This window comes from Lindgomyces ingoldianus (assembly GCF_010093535.1).
Source record: "Lindgomyces ingoldianus strain ATCC 200398 unplaced genomic scaffold BDR25scaffold_5, whole genome shotgun sequence".
In the NCBI taxonomy this organism is placed as follows: Eukaryota; Fungi; Ascomycota; class Dothideomycetes; order Pleosporales; family Lindgomycetaceae; genus Lindgomyces; species Lindgomyces ingoldianus.
Window position 1 is genome coordinate 917013 of NW_022985166.1, and position 14724 is coordinate 931736.

General features: G+C 51.1%; 4 protein-coding genes across 4 annotated transcripts; 1 reads left to right on the top strand and 3 right to left on the bottom strand.

Moving 5' to 3' along the window:
* Positions 1 to 3426: 3426 nt before the first annotated feature.
* BDR25DRAFT_350660 (uncharacterized protein) lies at positions 3427 to 4782 on the top strand (the record flags this gene model as incomplete). The annotated part of the gene is made up of 8 exons (XM_033694728.1): positions 3427 to 3446; positions 3506 to 3616; positions 3645 to 3863; positions 3921 to 3981; positions 4037 to 4255; positions 4296 to 4588; positions 4635 to 4706; positions 4764 to 4782. The coding sequence occupies 8 exons, from the start codon at positions 3427 to 3429 to the stop codon at positions 4780 to 4782; spliced, it is 1014 nt and encodes a 337-aa protein (XP_033552112.1).
* A 66-nt stretch (positions 4783 to 4848) lies between these two features.
* On the bottom strand, positions 4849 to 6702 carry BDR25DRAFT_214078 (uncharacterized protein; the record flags this gene model as incomplete). Its single annotated transcript, XM_033684777.1, has 3 exons — positions 4849 to 5158; positions 5207 to 6350; positions 6648 to 6702. The coding sequence occupies 3 exons, from the start codon at positions 6700 to 6702 to the stop codon at positions 4849 to 4851; spliced, it is 1509 nt and encodes a 502-aa protein (XP_033552113.1).
* Positions 6703 to 9113: 2411 nt separating this feature from the next.
* Positions 9114 to 9572, bottom strand: BDR25DRAFT_213037 (Hydroxyisourate hydrolase; the record flags this gene model as incomplete). The annotated part of the gene is made up of 2 exons (XM_033684738.1): positions 9114 to 9199; positions 9236 to 9572. The coding sequence occupies 2 exons, from the start codon at positions 9570 to 9572 to the stop codon at positions 9114 to 9116; spliced, it is 423 nt and encodes a 140-aa protein (XP_033552114.1).
* Positions 9573 to 10391: 819 nt separating this feature from the next.
* Positions 10392 to 12184, bottom strand: BDR25DRAFT_101279 (uncharacterized protein). The gene is made up of 2 exons (XM_033683444.1): positions 12029 to 12184; positions 10392 to 11976 (listed from the first exon to the last, which is right to left on the bottom strand). The coding sequence occupies exons 1-2, from the start codon at positions 12048 to 12050 to the stop codon at positions 10535 to 10537; spliced, it is 1464 nt and encodes a 487-aa protein (XP_033552115.1). The 5' UTR covers positions 12051 to 12184; the 3' UTR covers positions 10392 to 10534.
* Between the last annotated feature and the right edge of the window lie 2540 nt (positions 12185 to 14724).

The window sequence follows — 14724 nt, forward strand, 5'->3', positions numbered from 1 at the left end:
GGATCCCGCCGATAAGGGAGCTCCACCAAGGAAGGGTGCGGGTTATACCCACAGGAGAGATGGCCAAGGGCGAGGAGGAGTTAGTAGAGTTCGTAAGGGAGGTTATGGTGGTAGAGTTGCCGCGTGCCACAAGGTCAAAATAAGAGGCAGAAGCTGAAGCGAAGAAGAAAGGCAAGAGAAGAGTGACAAGACTAGCAAACTTGGATTTCGACGCCATGGTGGCAGAGAGGCGCTCACAAGCTTCACCTTCCAGACGCTGTGGAAAACCACAAACCGGCTCAATACCGCTGGGCTTGCATCATGAATAAGTAGGGCGGTCATGGCTTTCCGGCTCCACATACATCTCCCCCAGATGCTAGGGGTTCTCTCCTCCATCCTTCGAATCGTGGTTGCAAGCACGTTGCAAGTCCACACGCAGACAGCACTGCGCCTCGTCCGGGGTAAAAACGTTAGGATTCACTCATTTCTTTGGGTTCCTGCCCCTGCCCTTCCGCAAAAAGATTCTAAGCGACGAGCGCCACATCATGCAAAATGTCCAAATCAATAACTAGCCCTGTCAAGATGGTCGAAAATACGAATTGCGACGTTTCTGGCCCCCAGCCTTGCTGTAACATGAGGAGCATCACACCTAAGTTTCGTTATTTGTGCACGAACCAAGCTCACAGCCTTACCAGTCGAAAGCTATCATCGGCTACAAAGGGTGCAAGATAGTGCAAGAAATGCATCTTTCTTTCTTCAATCTCCTCATTCATCCACCTTGCATTTCACAAAGCATATAATCAACCTCTGCATCAAGACACCACCTAAAATACGATTCCAGGACCCTTGCTTGAACATCTGCACCTGCAGCAGGGTCAAATATTCGCTGCTCCGGAATTGCCGCAGTTCGAAATACGAAGCCAACATCAATGTCATTGGTAGATAGCAATGGTGGGGGCCGGAAACACGAAAAGGATGTTCGTATAAGCTTTCAGAGGATAGCTTTATTCGGGCGTGGCACTTGGCGGGTGAACGGAGGAGTGAGGCCGGCTCAGAGGTGGGATGCCTTAACGTGTCACATCTTATCATTCAACGCAGAATAACAGGGGGGAACTGAGGCTGGGAGTTGACCTCTTGTTGGCATTCTCCCTCACCCCAGAAAGGAATTTAAGTGACCAAATTCGCTAGAACAATGTTCCACGATAGGTGCAAATTATTGTTACATTTTCAAACACTGCGCTATTGACCAACAAAGACTCCAGACGGTTGAAGCGCTTCTAATGATAAGTGGTGGTGAAAGTTAGTTGTTACCTCGCCTCTGTATTCATTCTCATCTTTCGTCCCGTATTGCAACTTTTCTCCAAATTTGCTCTTAGTTGCTGCTTATCACTAAAAACAATATCATCAGTCACCATCCTCCCACACTCTTCAATTCTTAATGCTGTATCCCATTTATCTAGCAATAACGTGAATTAAACCTTGATTTCCTTCTTCCTACATCCCTACCAGCGTGGCCAACAGTCCGTAGTACGTAACGTAACTACGTGAACGTAGTAATCACGTGAGGCGTACAAAAGTAGTCAAAATGTGAGACGTAACTTTTGTACAGTGAATTGCCAAGTACGTACTGTAGTACGGGTCAGAGAGGTCATATTTTGGGAGATTTCCCTCCTGTTTATGGGGCCTGGCAGGAGGAAGCTTTTTAAATAGACTGGGTTATTTCTCAGGATTAAACCTTTAGAAACGCATCTTCAGCTGAAACCCGCGGGGTATCACTTGGAACCGCGCTAACCTTCTCGACGCTATACCATCTTCCCACACCACGCTCTCAACCTATATTCAGAACAGTCTGGTGCGCCGGAAGCAGGAGATTCGAACGATACTAAGATTAGCCTGTAGTAAAATCGCGCTAAGCGTTGATATATGGACTTCTGCAAAACCTTAGCCCAGCCGCGTTAGCGCGAAAATCAAAACTACAACACTGACATCCTCCACACAGATGCCGAATACCAGCACAGAGACCTCCTTATTGGCTTCAACAATCTATACGGAGACCACACTAGGGAGAATTAAGCGCTGGAGATTGTTATTGCTACAGTGTTAAATAATAGATAACGCAGAGACTATCGCGACTTTAGCTGAGGAGCTTCATTTGCCTCTCACCACCAAACACTGTATCTGCTGCGCTGGCTATACAATTTAAATTGTTGTCAAGGCAGTTGTATACAGCTAGGGAGTCTCTACCTTTGAAAAAGCTCTAGCCCAAGCTGCTCCAGATGATCAATTCAAGCTATACCAACAGCAGGGCGTTTCATCCAAGCCAAAAAGCTTCTCCCGGAACAATTTTGACCCGGACCGACGAAACTTCTCGCGAAAAGTACAAAAGTATAAGGATTTTGAGAAGTTACTGTTACATTACGTACTTGCCAATTAATTCACCGCTTACGTACAAAAGTACTACCAAATCGAGAAGTTACTGGCAGAAAAAAGCTCAAACGTAACGTACTACGTACTGTTGGCCACGCTGATCCCTACTCGCCCCAATGTCGCAACCGTAGCTTGCTCCTACAACTTATCGTCACATTCCATATAGTCCACGGAAGAGTGCTTTAATCCAGACCAGAAGCCGTCCATCTTCCATCACGAATGCCTCGCAACCACCTACTAGCCCCAAGAACGATGCTAGACGTGTATGGGAAATAGCAGGCACACATTCAGTGGGAGCGACTAATTAAACTGTCCCAGAATGCTGTTAGACACAAGAACAATGCCTTAGTCTACTACAGCTACTGCCGAGCATATCCTCTACAATCTCTCTCACAAGGACAACTTCCTCTCCAGAACAACCGCTCTAGTCCTTATGTAGCAACTCTTTCACTTTCTTACGTTGTGCCGTCATCTCCCGCTCCGTCTTCATATTCAGCTTCACCTCTGGCAGGCTATCCCTGAAATCCCAAACTCCCTCCACACCTCTCCACGCATGCCCATTCATCCCTACAATCCCTTTGTTCAGTCTAGCAAGCTGAACATTCACCCCCCTTCCCGTTACCGTAAGTCCACCTCCAACCAGCGTTAAACCCAACTCTGCATAAACTGCATCCTCCTTGCTCACAACGAAGCAGTTCGGAAACTAATGTATAAAGTCCCTTGCAGATATGGTCTACAGGGGGGGGGGGGGGGAGGGGAGGAAGCTCGTGTCGACATCAGAGCAGGCCGTATGTCTCGCAGGGTAGTTGAACGAGCAGCTAAAAACCGGGGCGGCAGTTAGAACAACAGGGGCTAACGGGAGGGAAAGACGCTGGTTTGAGATATAGAGATGGAGATGGGGTGTGCTTAATAGCGATGCATTTTATAATGCAATGCATGGCAGAAATTTGCTTCCTGTCGAGGTTTCTGCTAATTCCAACAAGAGCTTAAATATATTAAGGTCTGCTCTAGTCATGTTCCATGTTATGTGGTGACACGCTGTGAAGTTTAGTGGTTAGGTTGCGACTAGCCTAGAGTTTAGAAGATGAAATTGGTATAGGGATTTTAAACTGCCTAGAGTGAATGCAGAACTTGATAGATGTAATTCAGTACAGCAGTTTTTCACCCCGCTGACGTTCTATTCAATTCCAACAAGAGATTCAATTGATTGGTTATGCCTTGCTAATGTTCCACAATAGGTGCGAATATGCCCATCCCCTATTAACAAGACTTGGCACTCTCCAGCATATTGTCTTCCAAACGCAAAGTAGCGGCCTTTGCATCCCGGAATTGACGTGTCAGCCGCATCGCCTTGCGAACTTGAATCGTGGCGATGTCCCTCAACTCGTCGGCAACAGTTACTGCAGCGATGCGCCTGTATGCTCAGCAACACCGTATCCTCTACTTCAGAAGATTGAGTAAGGAAAGCAGCTTGTCATGATTCGTCTACTCTCCCGCTTGCTTTCTTGCACTAGCATTGAAATCCGTTCTAAAAGTAATAGAGAGAAGTGTAATGGCGCTATTGTGTTGAGAGAAGTGCGAGAAGGGAGGTAGCTCTTGTAGTTGACGCTAACATTAGCGTCTCAGATAGAGTTCAGTTAATAACCACACGCGATCCCCCCTTCTCATTCGAATCTGGGCACTCACTCACATCTTTTACCACACGCTTAACGTTAAACAACTCAATTCCCATTCTCTCATATACACTGTGGGTGTAATCATCACATCCATCTCCATCCCAAGTAACATATCCCATCCTCCATTCCCCCAATACCGAATACCCAATAGACAATGTCTAAGGGTTGTGGCTGTCAACCCATACTTAAGAAAAGCCTGCGTCTTCGCATAAGCCGTCCAAAACAATAATCATCATACGCAAGAACCAGCTGGCAAAATCACAAAAGAAACGCCAAACCACCACCAGCCATCCAGCTAAGCCCGAAACAAATCTCAGACCTCTTCATTTCCATTTCCCTTCCATTCCAACCCTAAATCCCCCATCAAGCCAGAGCACCGACGAAGAGACGAAGATTGGGAATGTTGTGACGGATATCAGGGAAAGAAGTGATGAGAGAAGAAGAAAACCGCCGTGTTTCTTTGAACGCCCTAGTACGCCTTTTAAAAACAATTTGGCCCCCGCCCCGTGATTCTACACTCGTGTAGTAAGGTGTTACGCTAAGGAAGATGAGAGACAGGAAAGATGGATATGTGCCGATGAAACATGACTCCCCCGATCGTGTATATAGCGCAATGCGAGAAAGGTGGTGATGATACATGGAAAGAGGACAAGACGCCGACCCATGCATGAACAAGCACAGGAAGGAGTCTCGGGAATAGGGGGAATGGGGAGAGGAACGAATTAGGGGAATGTACTCCTCTTCTACCTTCGTGAGGGGTGGTTATTTACCGGGGACCTTGTTGCGGTACTCCCATGCCCATACCAGGTTGCATCTGAGCGATGCCGTATGGGTTTTGATGGTTCCCGAGCTCGCCACCCAGGAAGGTATTCATGTTCATGCCGGCAAGTCCCTGGGCGTGGGAGACTGGGCAGTCTTTGTGAGCCAGAAGCAGAGTCTTTAAATTCACGACTTCTTCGCGAAGTTGGCCGACTGTCGCCGTGAGGGCGTCATTCTCAGTGCTGTAAATTTCGACCTTAGCTTGGAGATTCGTAAGCCACTGTTTCTTCCGCTGGCGACACTTGAGGGCAGCAACCCTATGATGTTGTTAGTATGAAGTCGCTTGAGACTACAACAGCACGTACCTATTTCGCTCAAGGAAGTTCTTTCGCTTCTCCTCATCAGTCATCTTCTTACCTCCCTCACCCTCACCTTTAGGGCTAGTCCCCTCATCCGAGTCTTCTTCCATCTCATCGAGAGTGCCATTAGATTTAGCCTTCTTGTTCCCTCCCTTCGAAGTATCCTCGGTCGCTTTTCGCTTACCACCAGCTTGTTTGCCATTAGCAGATCCCTTCTTCGACGCACGTGAGCGCGTCGTCTTTGCTTGCTCGCTATGGCCACTATCAGAGAAGTCGCCAGTGTCAGCGGAGCCCGAGATGCTATGGGATATTGAGCCTTTCGTGTTGCGTCGTCCATTTTCTTGTGCAACGGGCTGAACGGGCATATGACCCATGCTGTTCACTTGCTGCTGAGGTTGATTGGGCATGGCGAATGGTTGGACGCCATTACGAGTACCGTTCTGGGTAGCGAAAGAGAGTAGATCGTTGGCAGCATTGCTCACATCATGGCCATGGTTAGCATAGGGGTCATGCTGGCCTTTTTGCTGCTGCTGTTGGTAGTTCTGGCGATCCATTCCGGCTGGTGCTGCTTCGGGTTGGGAGGTGGGCGCGCTAGTTGTTGGCAGCTTGTTTTGGTTAGCCTGTGCGGCTGCGCGCAGAGCTGATTGCTGGAAGTCGGCAGTACTTGGGGTGACACCACCGCTTTGGAGGTTGAATATGGCTTGCGTATTCGGACTAGGCACTGGGAACATAGAACCCCCTCCTCCAGGCGTGAGACCCGTGCGGAGGGACGACTCGTTTGGCGTGGGAAATCCGCGGAATGACTCACTGAAATAGTCACTCTGACCTGTAGGGCCAGTGAGCATTGCAGGACTCAATGGGCCAGACCGTAATGACTGCCACCCAGGAGTAATACCTGGCAATGGCGACGGAGAAGTGATGTTGGCAACAGGTGGAAGAACAGTGCGCCCTCCCGGTGTCTCTAGTGACGGGTTCCCAAAGGACTGTTCGAAGACATTTGGCTCGAGCGAGAACGGGTTGTGGACGGTATTAAAGTAATCGGGCGTATCGTTCGACGCGTTGGGGCGTGGAGGAGGGGCGAGAGGTTGGGAAGCGGTATTGGGATTTGCTGGCTGATTGTCAGATTGTTTAGAGTCTTCGATGTTGGATTCTGTAGGGGCGCGTTAGTTGAATGATACGATGCAACCCGTCACAATAGTACAGTAACAATGTCATTCGAGACGACACCGCGATGGAAGGGGCACTGACGCTGTTCCTGATTGGTATTCTCTGCATTGGTTGGTTCTGTCGACAAGTCCATGGTTAGCGACGACTGTGCACGACAAGATCATTACATGAGGGGAATGGGACGATGCGATTGCGCTTTGGTCGCTATCTAGGTGCGTGGGGAGACAATGGAAAGATGGTGGCGACGCAATGGATAGGGCGAGAGTGAGGCTATACACACCTTCAGCCTTAGTCACGGGAGGAATGGACTTCTTGGAGTCCTTTGGGGAGGACATCCTCGAGTTGGATTGGGGAGAGCCGTTGGAAGGTCGTGCGGCAGTGGCAGCCATTGCAAGCGGTGACGTAGAGGGTGCGAGATGTCAAGGGATCGCCTCGCGTGTTCTTCGGTCCTTCGCACACACTCTCTCCTCTCCTGCGCTCGTCTGGTCGCGGTTTGCAACACCACAAAGGGACAACGATAAATTTCGCTGGTTGCCTAGTTTAGTCTGTCAGGAACCCATTGGAATTACAGCACAGGCGCGATGGATTGTAAGGCGTTGCGACGCAGAAGACGCTGTCGCAGAGACTTCGGGGATCGTGGTGAGGCGCACGACAGCGACAACAGGAACAGCGACGTACCGAACAGGCTTCAGGAATGTAGGCCGCCCAAAAGCGGGGTTGCAGTATTCGATGGAAGCAGTGATACTGAGGGTGGAGCCAAAACAGAGCCCAGGGTGGCCGCTGTTCGTCGCTGCTCGAGGGCGTGTTGAGGTTGTGGTGTAATGACGCAATGCTTCAGGCAGGCCCCTGATGACGGTCGACGGTCGCAGATTCCTTTGCAACGCGACCGCACCACCTTCACTGGACAAAGAGAAGGCGCACGCCGGTGCCGGCAGTTTAATGCGCTTTGCAGTCCTTAATGAGGCTCTTGGCTAGCGCTTGGGGTCGGGGGGGATTTGATTCTGGGAACGATGACGGAGGCGTTCGTTATGATGTCGATGGGCGTCGTTTGGCAAAATCTGGGAGGAGATGGCACAACGTCACTTTTTGCCAAGAGTATCACGTGCGCTGCATTAATAAAGCAGTCGCAAAGCGGTCAAAGCTCTTTCACCCGGGGTGCACTGTGATTGGCGCGCGACTTGACGATCTCTAGCCCGACTTACCCGTCCTGGAGCGCCAGCACGGAATTGCGCTTGCCACGCACGCCAGAGGCGAGGGTGAATGTGCCGGTGATATTATTGCCGTCTCCTAAGAGAACAAAACCTCTATTTGCCCGGCCACATCTTCCAGAAGCCAGGTATCACCGATATCGTGTGCCGTTCGAGGACAGAGTGTCATGCTGAGCGCGCTACGCGGTGGGCGGCATCCGTCGCGGGCTTGAGGATCTTTGTTCAATGGATGGCGTGAAGCATTGTCTGGAGGTTGGGGCCGAAACACATGAATTGACGCCGCCGAAAGCGGTAGGTGCGAGCTCAAGACGCGAGCATCTCCGATCTGATATGCTTCCACTGATCGAGGCTCCTAATCTCTTCAAATGCTAAGACAAACTTGCCATATGCAATTGGAGGCTTCCAGAGATTCCAATTGGAACCTGCAGGGAGTGAGAAGTGTTTAATAATCCTCCGTATGCACTCGGTGCGCTCTGAGTGTTCGTTAAGTAGGTATGCCATCGAGTCGTACACCCTGCGATTTGTGACACAGAGGTTCGTATTCTGACATCCACCCTGTATCATGCAAGTTTACATTTCTCACGACAAATCTGACAACAGCATCGGAAGACCCGCACATCAACCTCTCAGCCTTGCTAAAATCTTGATAAGCTTATCTTTTCCTCAATTGATCAACTCACACAACCACTAAGCATAGACTTACTTTCGAAATGTTGTACCTCTCATCCAAATGCATGTTGATTGCCCTCCTACCATGAGGGAAAGGAAGAAGCGTCTCCACCTGCAACCATCCATACGCCACACCTTCCTCCAACCTTCCCCCACCTTCCCAGTTTCCTCACCCTCTTTCCTCTTTCCCTCCCTTGCTTACTGCAGTATTTTCTCCCCCATAAACCCCATCCATTAAATCCACGCAATTTCTAAAGACCCAAATAGACAAGCCCACATCCCAACAGTGCACATCCACCCTCTTTTCCAACCCGCCGCCCCGATTCAGCGGACCTCCCTGCTTCACAAGAAGTAAGAAGGGCCCTGAAAGAATGACTCCCTAACCAGGAGGCCGAAAAGTCCCATGTGGGCCGCCGAGATGGGGATTAAGGCATTGGTGGGCTCGTCTGGCATTGGAGCTTGTCCCTAGACCCGAGTTGATTTTTGGTGGGTGGGAGCGCGAGTAAGATGAGGGAAGAATTAGTATTGCAGTTTGAATTACAATGCGGGGGTTTCTTTCTTAGTGTAGGGTGAGAGAGGCAGTGGGTTGGGAGAGGAAGGCGCAACGCATCTTCTCACTACCTTGACACCTTATGCCGAGGCAGCTGCGTAACCTGGAAGGAGATATATTGATTTGCGTTTCGATGTATGCCTGCCCAACTCCACCTCAGTATCAATATAGTCCTCTGCTTGCATCCTCAAACAACCATGAGATTGAGTATTCTTTCCCATTCAATCAATTCTCCGACTCCCATCCCGACCTCAATCCATCTGCGCCGAATCCTGTATCACCACTCCAAACATCCTCCTCTTCAATATCCTCCCACACCCTAACTCCCCCGATACGTCGTATACCCAAAGGGCCCCAGCAGAACCGGAACATGGTAATGCTCATCCTTCCCCCTTCCCCTCTCTCCTTCCTTCCCCTCCTTACCCTCCTGTCCATACCCACCCTCCCGCACCAAAAACCGAACCACCACCTCCGGAAAAAAGGCCTTCACCCCCCGTTCCCCAAAATATCTCTCCGTGTCAAATCTCAAGCTCCACGTCTGATCTCCCGGTCTCTTAAATACGACTTCCAGTCCATCCGCTGAGAACGGAGAACTTGGTTGCCAGGATGTTACCCGGCCGTCTGAGTTGGTTGTTGAGGTGAAAGTAAGTGAAGAGGTGGAAAGAGAGGATGGTGGGTTGTGCAGGGTTAGGGTTACCGGGATGGAGGAGGCTGGACGACCGAGGGTAGTGTCGAGGACGTGGCAGGTTATCGGGGGCTTCGGGGAGGGGGTTGTCATTGTGTGCAGCCGCTCTGGAGGTTTAGCGTGAGGATGGGGTGAAGTGGGCGGAGAGGTGGTGGGTGGCGATAGTTGGTTTGAGAGTGCTGAGAGCTGGTGATATGACTGCGAGAGTGGAGCGGTAGAGGATGTAGCGTGTTATAATATGCAATGCTCTCGACAAAGCGGATAGAGGCAAAAAGATTTTGGTGACATTTAGTGGTGACACCTAAACGTGTATTCCTTCTCTTCGATTCCTACAAAACAATCCCTGAAGAAAACATAGCTGGAAACTTATGTTTGCCAGTAAACCCCTTCGAAACATCCCAGAAGCAAAAAACACGAGATCGGTCTCCCCCATCGTCATCGGGCCTCTACCGAACCCCTCCCCCCACTATTCGCCAGGAAACCACATCTCAACGCGCCGATCCCCGTGCCCAAGTATGATGTGCCTCAAAGCGCACCCAGGGCCAGCTTCCACTCCTTGAGGGATTCAGAAGTTACAGAATCCGTGCTCGGTATTCGTGGAATGTAACCTCGATATATTGAAGGACGGCGGTCCCCATGTTTCATCCCAGGTCATAGCTTGTTTCAGGAATTCCGCCCGAGGACCAGGACGCAGAGTTCTCGGGAGAAATGAGCAGAACAGCAGAGGATGGGAATTTGTGGTATCAAATTCAATTCCATCATGATTCATTGAGTTCTTCTCTCAATGAAATCGTGAGCCAAGTAGAGTAGATTAGCTACAAAGAGCAGTGCCAATGTCATAATTGCACACATTCGACTCAATCTTCCACCGGACAATGACACCTCTCCTCAGTCGCTCAATAAATCCTCCATCCCTGTAGAAGTAAAGTATAAACAATAAACTAACAAGACCAAAATGTCGCCATGTAAGGCTTTGATATCTTATCCCAAAAAGCTCACGATTGGTGGCTTATTCCAAAAAAAAAAACGCCTAAAGCACCCAGAGGGAAGCGAACTTAATCAGTCGCATTGTCGTCTGAGAATGGAGATTGTGTCCTCCTCGACGCTCGACTCGCCCGCTTTGACGACTCTTCGGCGATAGGTGTCATTGGCGCACGTAGCCCGCTTGATGCCGATGCATGTCGTTGCGGGATGTCTGACTCGGTTGGTGAAGGATCAGAGAAAGGGCTCTGCATTGTCACGGGTGTGTCTGAGATGTCGGTGAACTCGGAATCGCGGAAGTTTGAGGAGGAGCTAAGGAGGCTACGTCGTGCGCGAGAGTGATCGTCGTCGTCGGACTCCGAGTCTGAATCTACATCCCTGGCTTTTCGAGCACGAGCGTGTGGAACACTGTCTTCCGTTGAAGCTACAGAGACCTCCGTCAATGGCCTCATTGGAGGAACCAGAGGCTCTGGGGATGGGGTATTTACGGCCGTGGTGGAGGAGGAGGAGGAGCTCTTTGGCGTCGAGTTCTCAAATGACGTCTTCTTCTTGGTGATGTTCAATGCCCGAACAGGACCCAATGTAGCCGTACTTCTGACCGAGTTTTGCGGGCTTAGTGAAGACGCGTTGCTGGTCATGCGTGGCATTTGGATGCGGATTGGCTGTGCGGTATGCTTGGGGTCAATGAGAGGAACCGGTGGAGTTTCCGCGCCCGGTGTGTCTAGCGGGCTATTAGATCCGCTCGATTTGACGCTGACAACAGCAGCCTTGCCGCGTACGATGGTTTGCGCAGGTAGAGGGGATACGATGGCATTCTGGCGGTATACAGTGGAAGCAACGCTGGTTCGTGCCATACTTGGCGCAAAACTGGTACGGGCATAACTGGCATCGGTGCTTTGAGAGGCCATGGAGTCTCGGAAGTCTGGGACAAAGAAATGTTGTTCGGAGGCGGAGTATGGGCTGCTGAGGCCAGATGAGGGAGACATTGCTGGAATAGGAGGAACAGGAGGAACTAGGAGATCAGGCGATCCAGGACCTGACCGGTTCGTAACTCCCGGGATGTAGGCGATCTGGATAATATTGGAGGCGCGTGTGAGAACAGATGAGGCCATGGATGCCACCGTGTGTGTGGATGCCCGAGCGCTGCGCCGCGATGCGAAGTCGTGGTCCACCTTTTCCTGGGTCATGTCTACTTCCTGCCATTCTCCCTCGTCATGCTTCCTCCGTCGGCCCTTCAGACAATATTTCCATATGATGAAGGTGGCAATAGCTATGAAGACTACGCCTCCTACGACGCCTCCAGCGATAGCTCCGACATTGGGGCCACTGCTGGATCGGTTGTTGGTCTCGGTGGGATCGAGCTCCTTTGCTTTGCAGGAAGCCGTTGCGCACGAAGAGCAGTTAGGGGGAGCCTGGACGCAGAGTTGGCCGGCGGGACAGGAACCTCCGCAGGAGGGGATCTGTTTGTCACATTGGACGCATCGGCGGAAGACGGTTCGCAGGACATGCTCGACGTCTGCAACCACGTTAGATGATGATCAAGAGGTATAAAGGGAGCCAGGTAGTACTTTTTGACGATATGGCCGACATGACGACGGTGTTCGCGGCGGTTAGAAATGGGGACAGATCGGCAGTGATATATCATATGCGATGAGCGGGCACGGCTGATACAGACACACCGCCCAGTAGATGTGCGACGTCCCTCAACTAGTACGAGCACTCAAGGAGGGTGACGGAGGACCTGGTGATTTGCTTCGGACAAAGGAAGGCTGATCGAAGACAGCGGCAAGGAGACAGCCAATGAAAAAACGGCGACAGCCGGAAACCGTGCAGGACGGGAAGAAGAGAATGAAGGGAGAATGAATGTAACGAGCGACAGTAATAAGGGAAGGTCACCAGTTGCACAACAAAGGCCGCTGGACGAGAGGGTGCGAGGAGGCGCTGGCGGAGGCGGAGGCGGAGGTGAAGAGGAGAGGGTTCGGGTGGTGGAGGGCTCTTGTTGGCTGTTTGGCGGGCGGACGTAAGCGGGCTAGTCGTGTTTCGAGATCAGCGAACGGGCCAGGGTCCGCGATGTGTGCCTGAGGACAGAGAAACGGCTGGCGAGTCGACGGAGAGAAGGCTTGCAGCGACAAGGGCACCGTGAAAGAAGCGTTCCTTTGACGACGGGCGACGGATGTGACACCTACGAGCGAGGGGCTGCGGTAGATGGAGGTATTATGTCTGTTATCGCAGCTGACAGGCGTCGGCCCCAGGCGGGCGGAACAAGGAGCAGAGAACACACAGTTGGTTAAAGTGGTACCTGTCTGGGACGCTGGGCTGGAGTTTGCCCTTTATGGCCGCGCCACAGGACTGCCAAATCTATTTTTGCTGGGGACTCCTTGAGGAGTGTCGTGGTGCCACAACTCTCGTCAAAGCCCCTTCATCTCGGGTCTTCTGTGTCTCTTCATCTATCGCAGTGTGCTTCCCCATCTTTTTCAACATTGTTATCTGGCTCCTCTCTGGACATGTTGTATCGGCTCCATCTACCGCGCCGCGCTGACCCGGGCAATCTGGCTGTCTTGATCCTCCTGGCGCCCTGCAGCAGCTCGTCCAGGCCACTGCTCAGCGGCTCGAGGCTCCCCACGCCGTCGATTGGCTGCGTCGGCGCTGGTTAAATGCTGCACTTTCGCCATATCCTTACCCACAACAGCTACCCCATGCTTGGCCAATATAACGAATTCACTGACACCTTTGCACTTGTTGTTCTTTTGTTCAGCCATGCGGTGCAGATTTGTGAGGGATTCGAGACAATTACAGCGTTGCATCAGTGCTCACGGCATCGGGCTGAGCGGCGCGCCCGTTGAATGTTAGGCATATCATCTTAAAACGGTCACTCATATTCAGTGCAAGCAGGACTACCCAATCTCAACGCACGCCACGTTCCTGGATGCCAAATCGTCTTGATGACTAAGTGTCTCAGGCCAACAGCCGAGCAAATTCATTCCCAAACCTCTCATTGCGTTTTGTCGGCTCCACTTCTCCCAAACATGTCCTCCGAGTGGCCCGGAGCAGAAACAATCACTGCAACTAAAATTTGTTGCGTCCAGGCACAGAATCTGTCGCTGACTTCCAGCCTTAGCGCTTGCGTATGCAACACCATGGTGGCACCTGTCTTTCGAGAAATCTCCTAGCGCGGCCGTATCCGTAACATATTCGTGCAATTTCGCCTTCTCGACCATTCAGAAGCGCATGTCGCCTTCTTTCATGCGATCGAAGAGTCCGTTGTTGAAAGGCCAGCCCTGTCAGTCGGGGAATTTGCTCGCCAACCGTAAGATCACCATGTGCCTGCAGCACAGCTTCCAACGGGCACTTCTGCAGCCCATGTGTCTCTTCGAAAAGCATGCAACATGCAGGCTCAAAACACCCGACATTTGCTCATTTCCTTTTTGACAGCCCATCTTTTCGAATTTAAAATGCTGTCAGCACAAAACCGTAGTTAAGGAGACGACAGAAGTAGCGAGCGAGACATTGTAACACCCCGGCACGCATCGTCCCAGGTCTTCCTTCTCGCGTTGCTCATCCTACCTTGCATGAGCAATGTACGCAAAACGAACTTTGAGGAGGCTGGGCCGATGGTGGTACGAATTAAGCCCAGCTTCTCCGCATTCAACTTTTATATCCTTTGCCACTTTACGCATTAAGACTTAAAGATATAGGTTCAAGAATCCTGCTAGCTGCCACCTTTGCGACTTCTTCCGATCCATTGCGCAAGCTTCTCGGGGAATCTTGCCACAGTGACTCGGCAGATATCACTCAGCGTTGCAGTTGCCTCTAACAGATACATTGAACCCTGCGAATAAAGAATCAGCCGATGTCTATTGTCCAGCGACGCTCGGAAACCCAGGGAAGATGCTCAACCAACGTGCTCATTTCCCGTATCATTAATCTCACCCTAAATCGGATACGTCGGAATTCCCAACACACGGCACAGCTTCCACAATCCCCTCTTTCGAGAACCATAAAAGCCAAGTGTTATAGCCGTACCTCCCCTTTTAGCTTCCATCTCAGGAACCTAATCTGCGTTTGTCCGGATCGCAATTGCCTAGACCATCACCCGTTCTCTATGCCCATATCAGCGTTCCAAAGCCACTGTCTTGGATTCATTTCGTTGTATAATGTTCTCGCGGCGCAGACGCCTTAGGCTGACAGGTACAGATTAAACATGAATGCATCGCTAATTTGGAAAGGCGCGGGGATTGCGGACCCGTTAGAAACCTCAATTTTC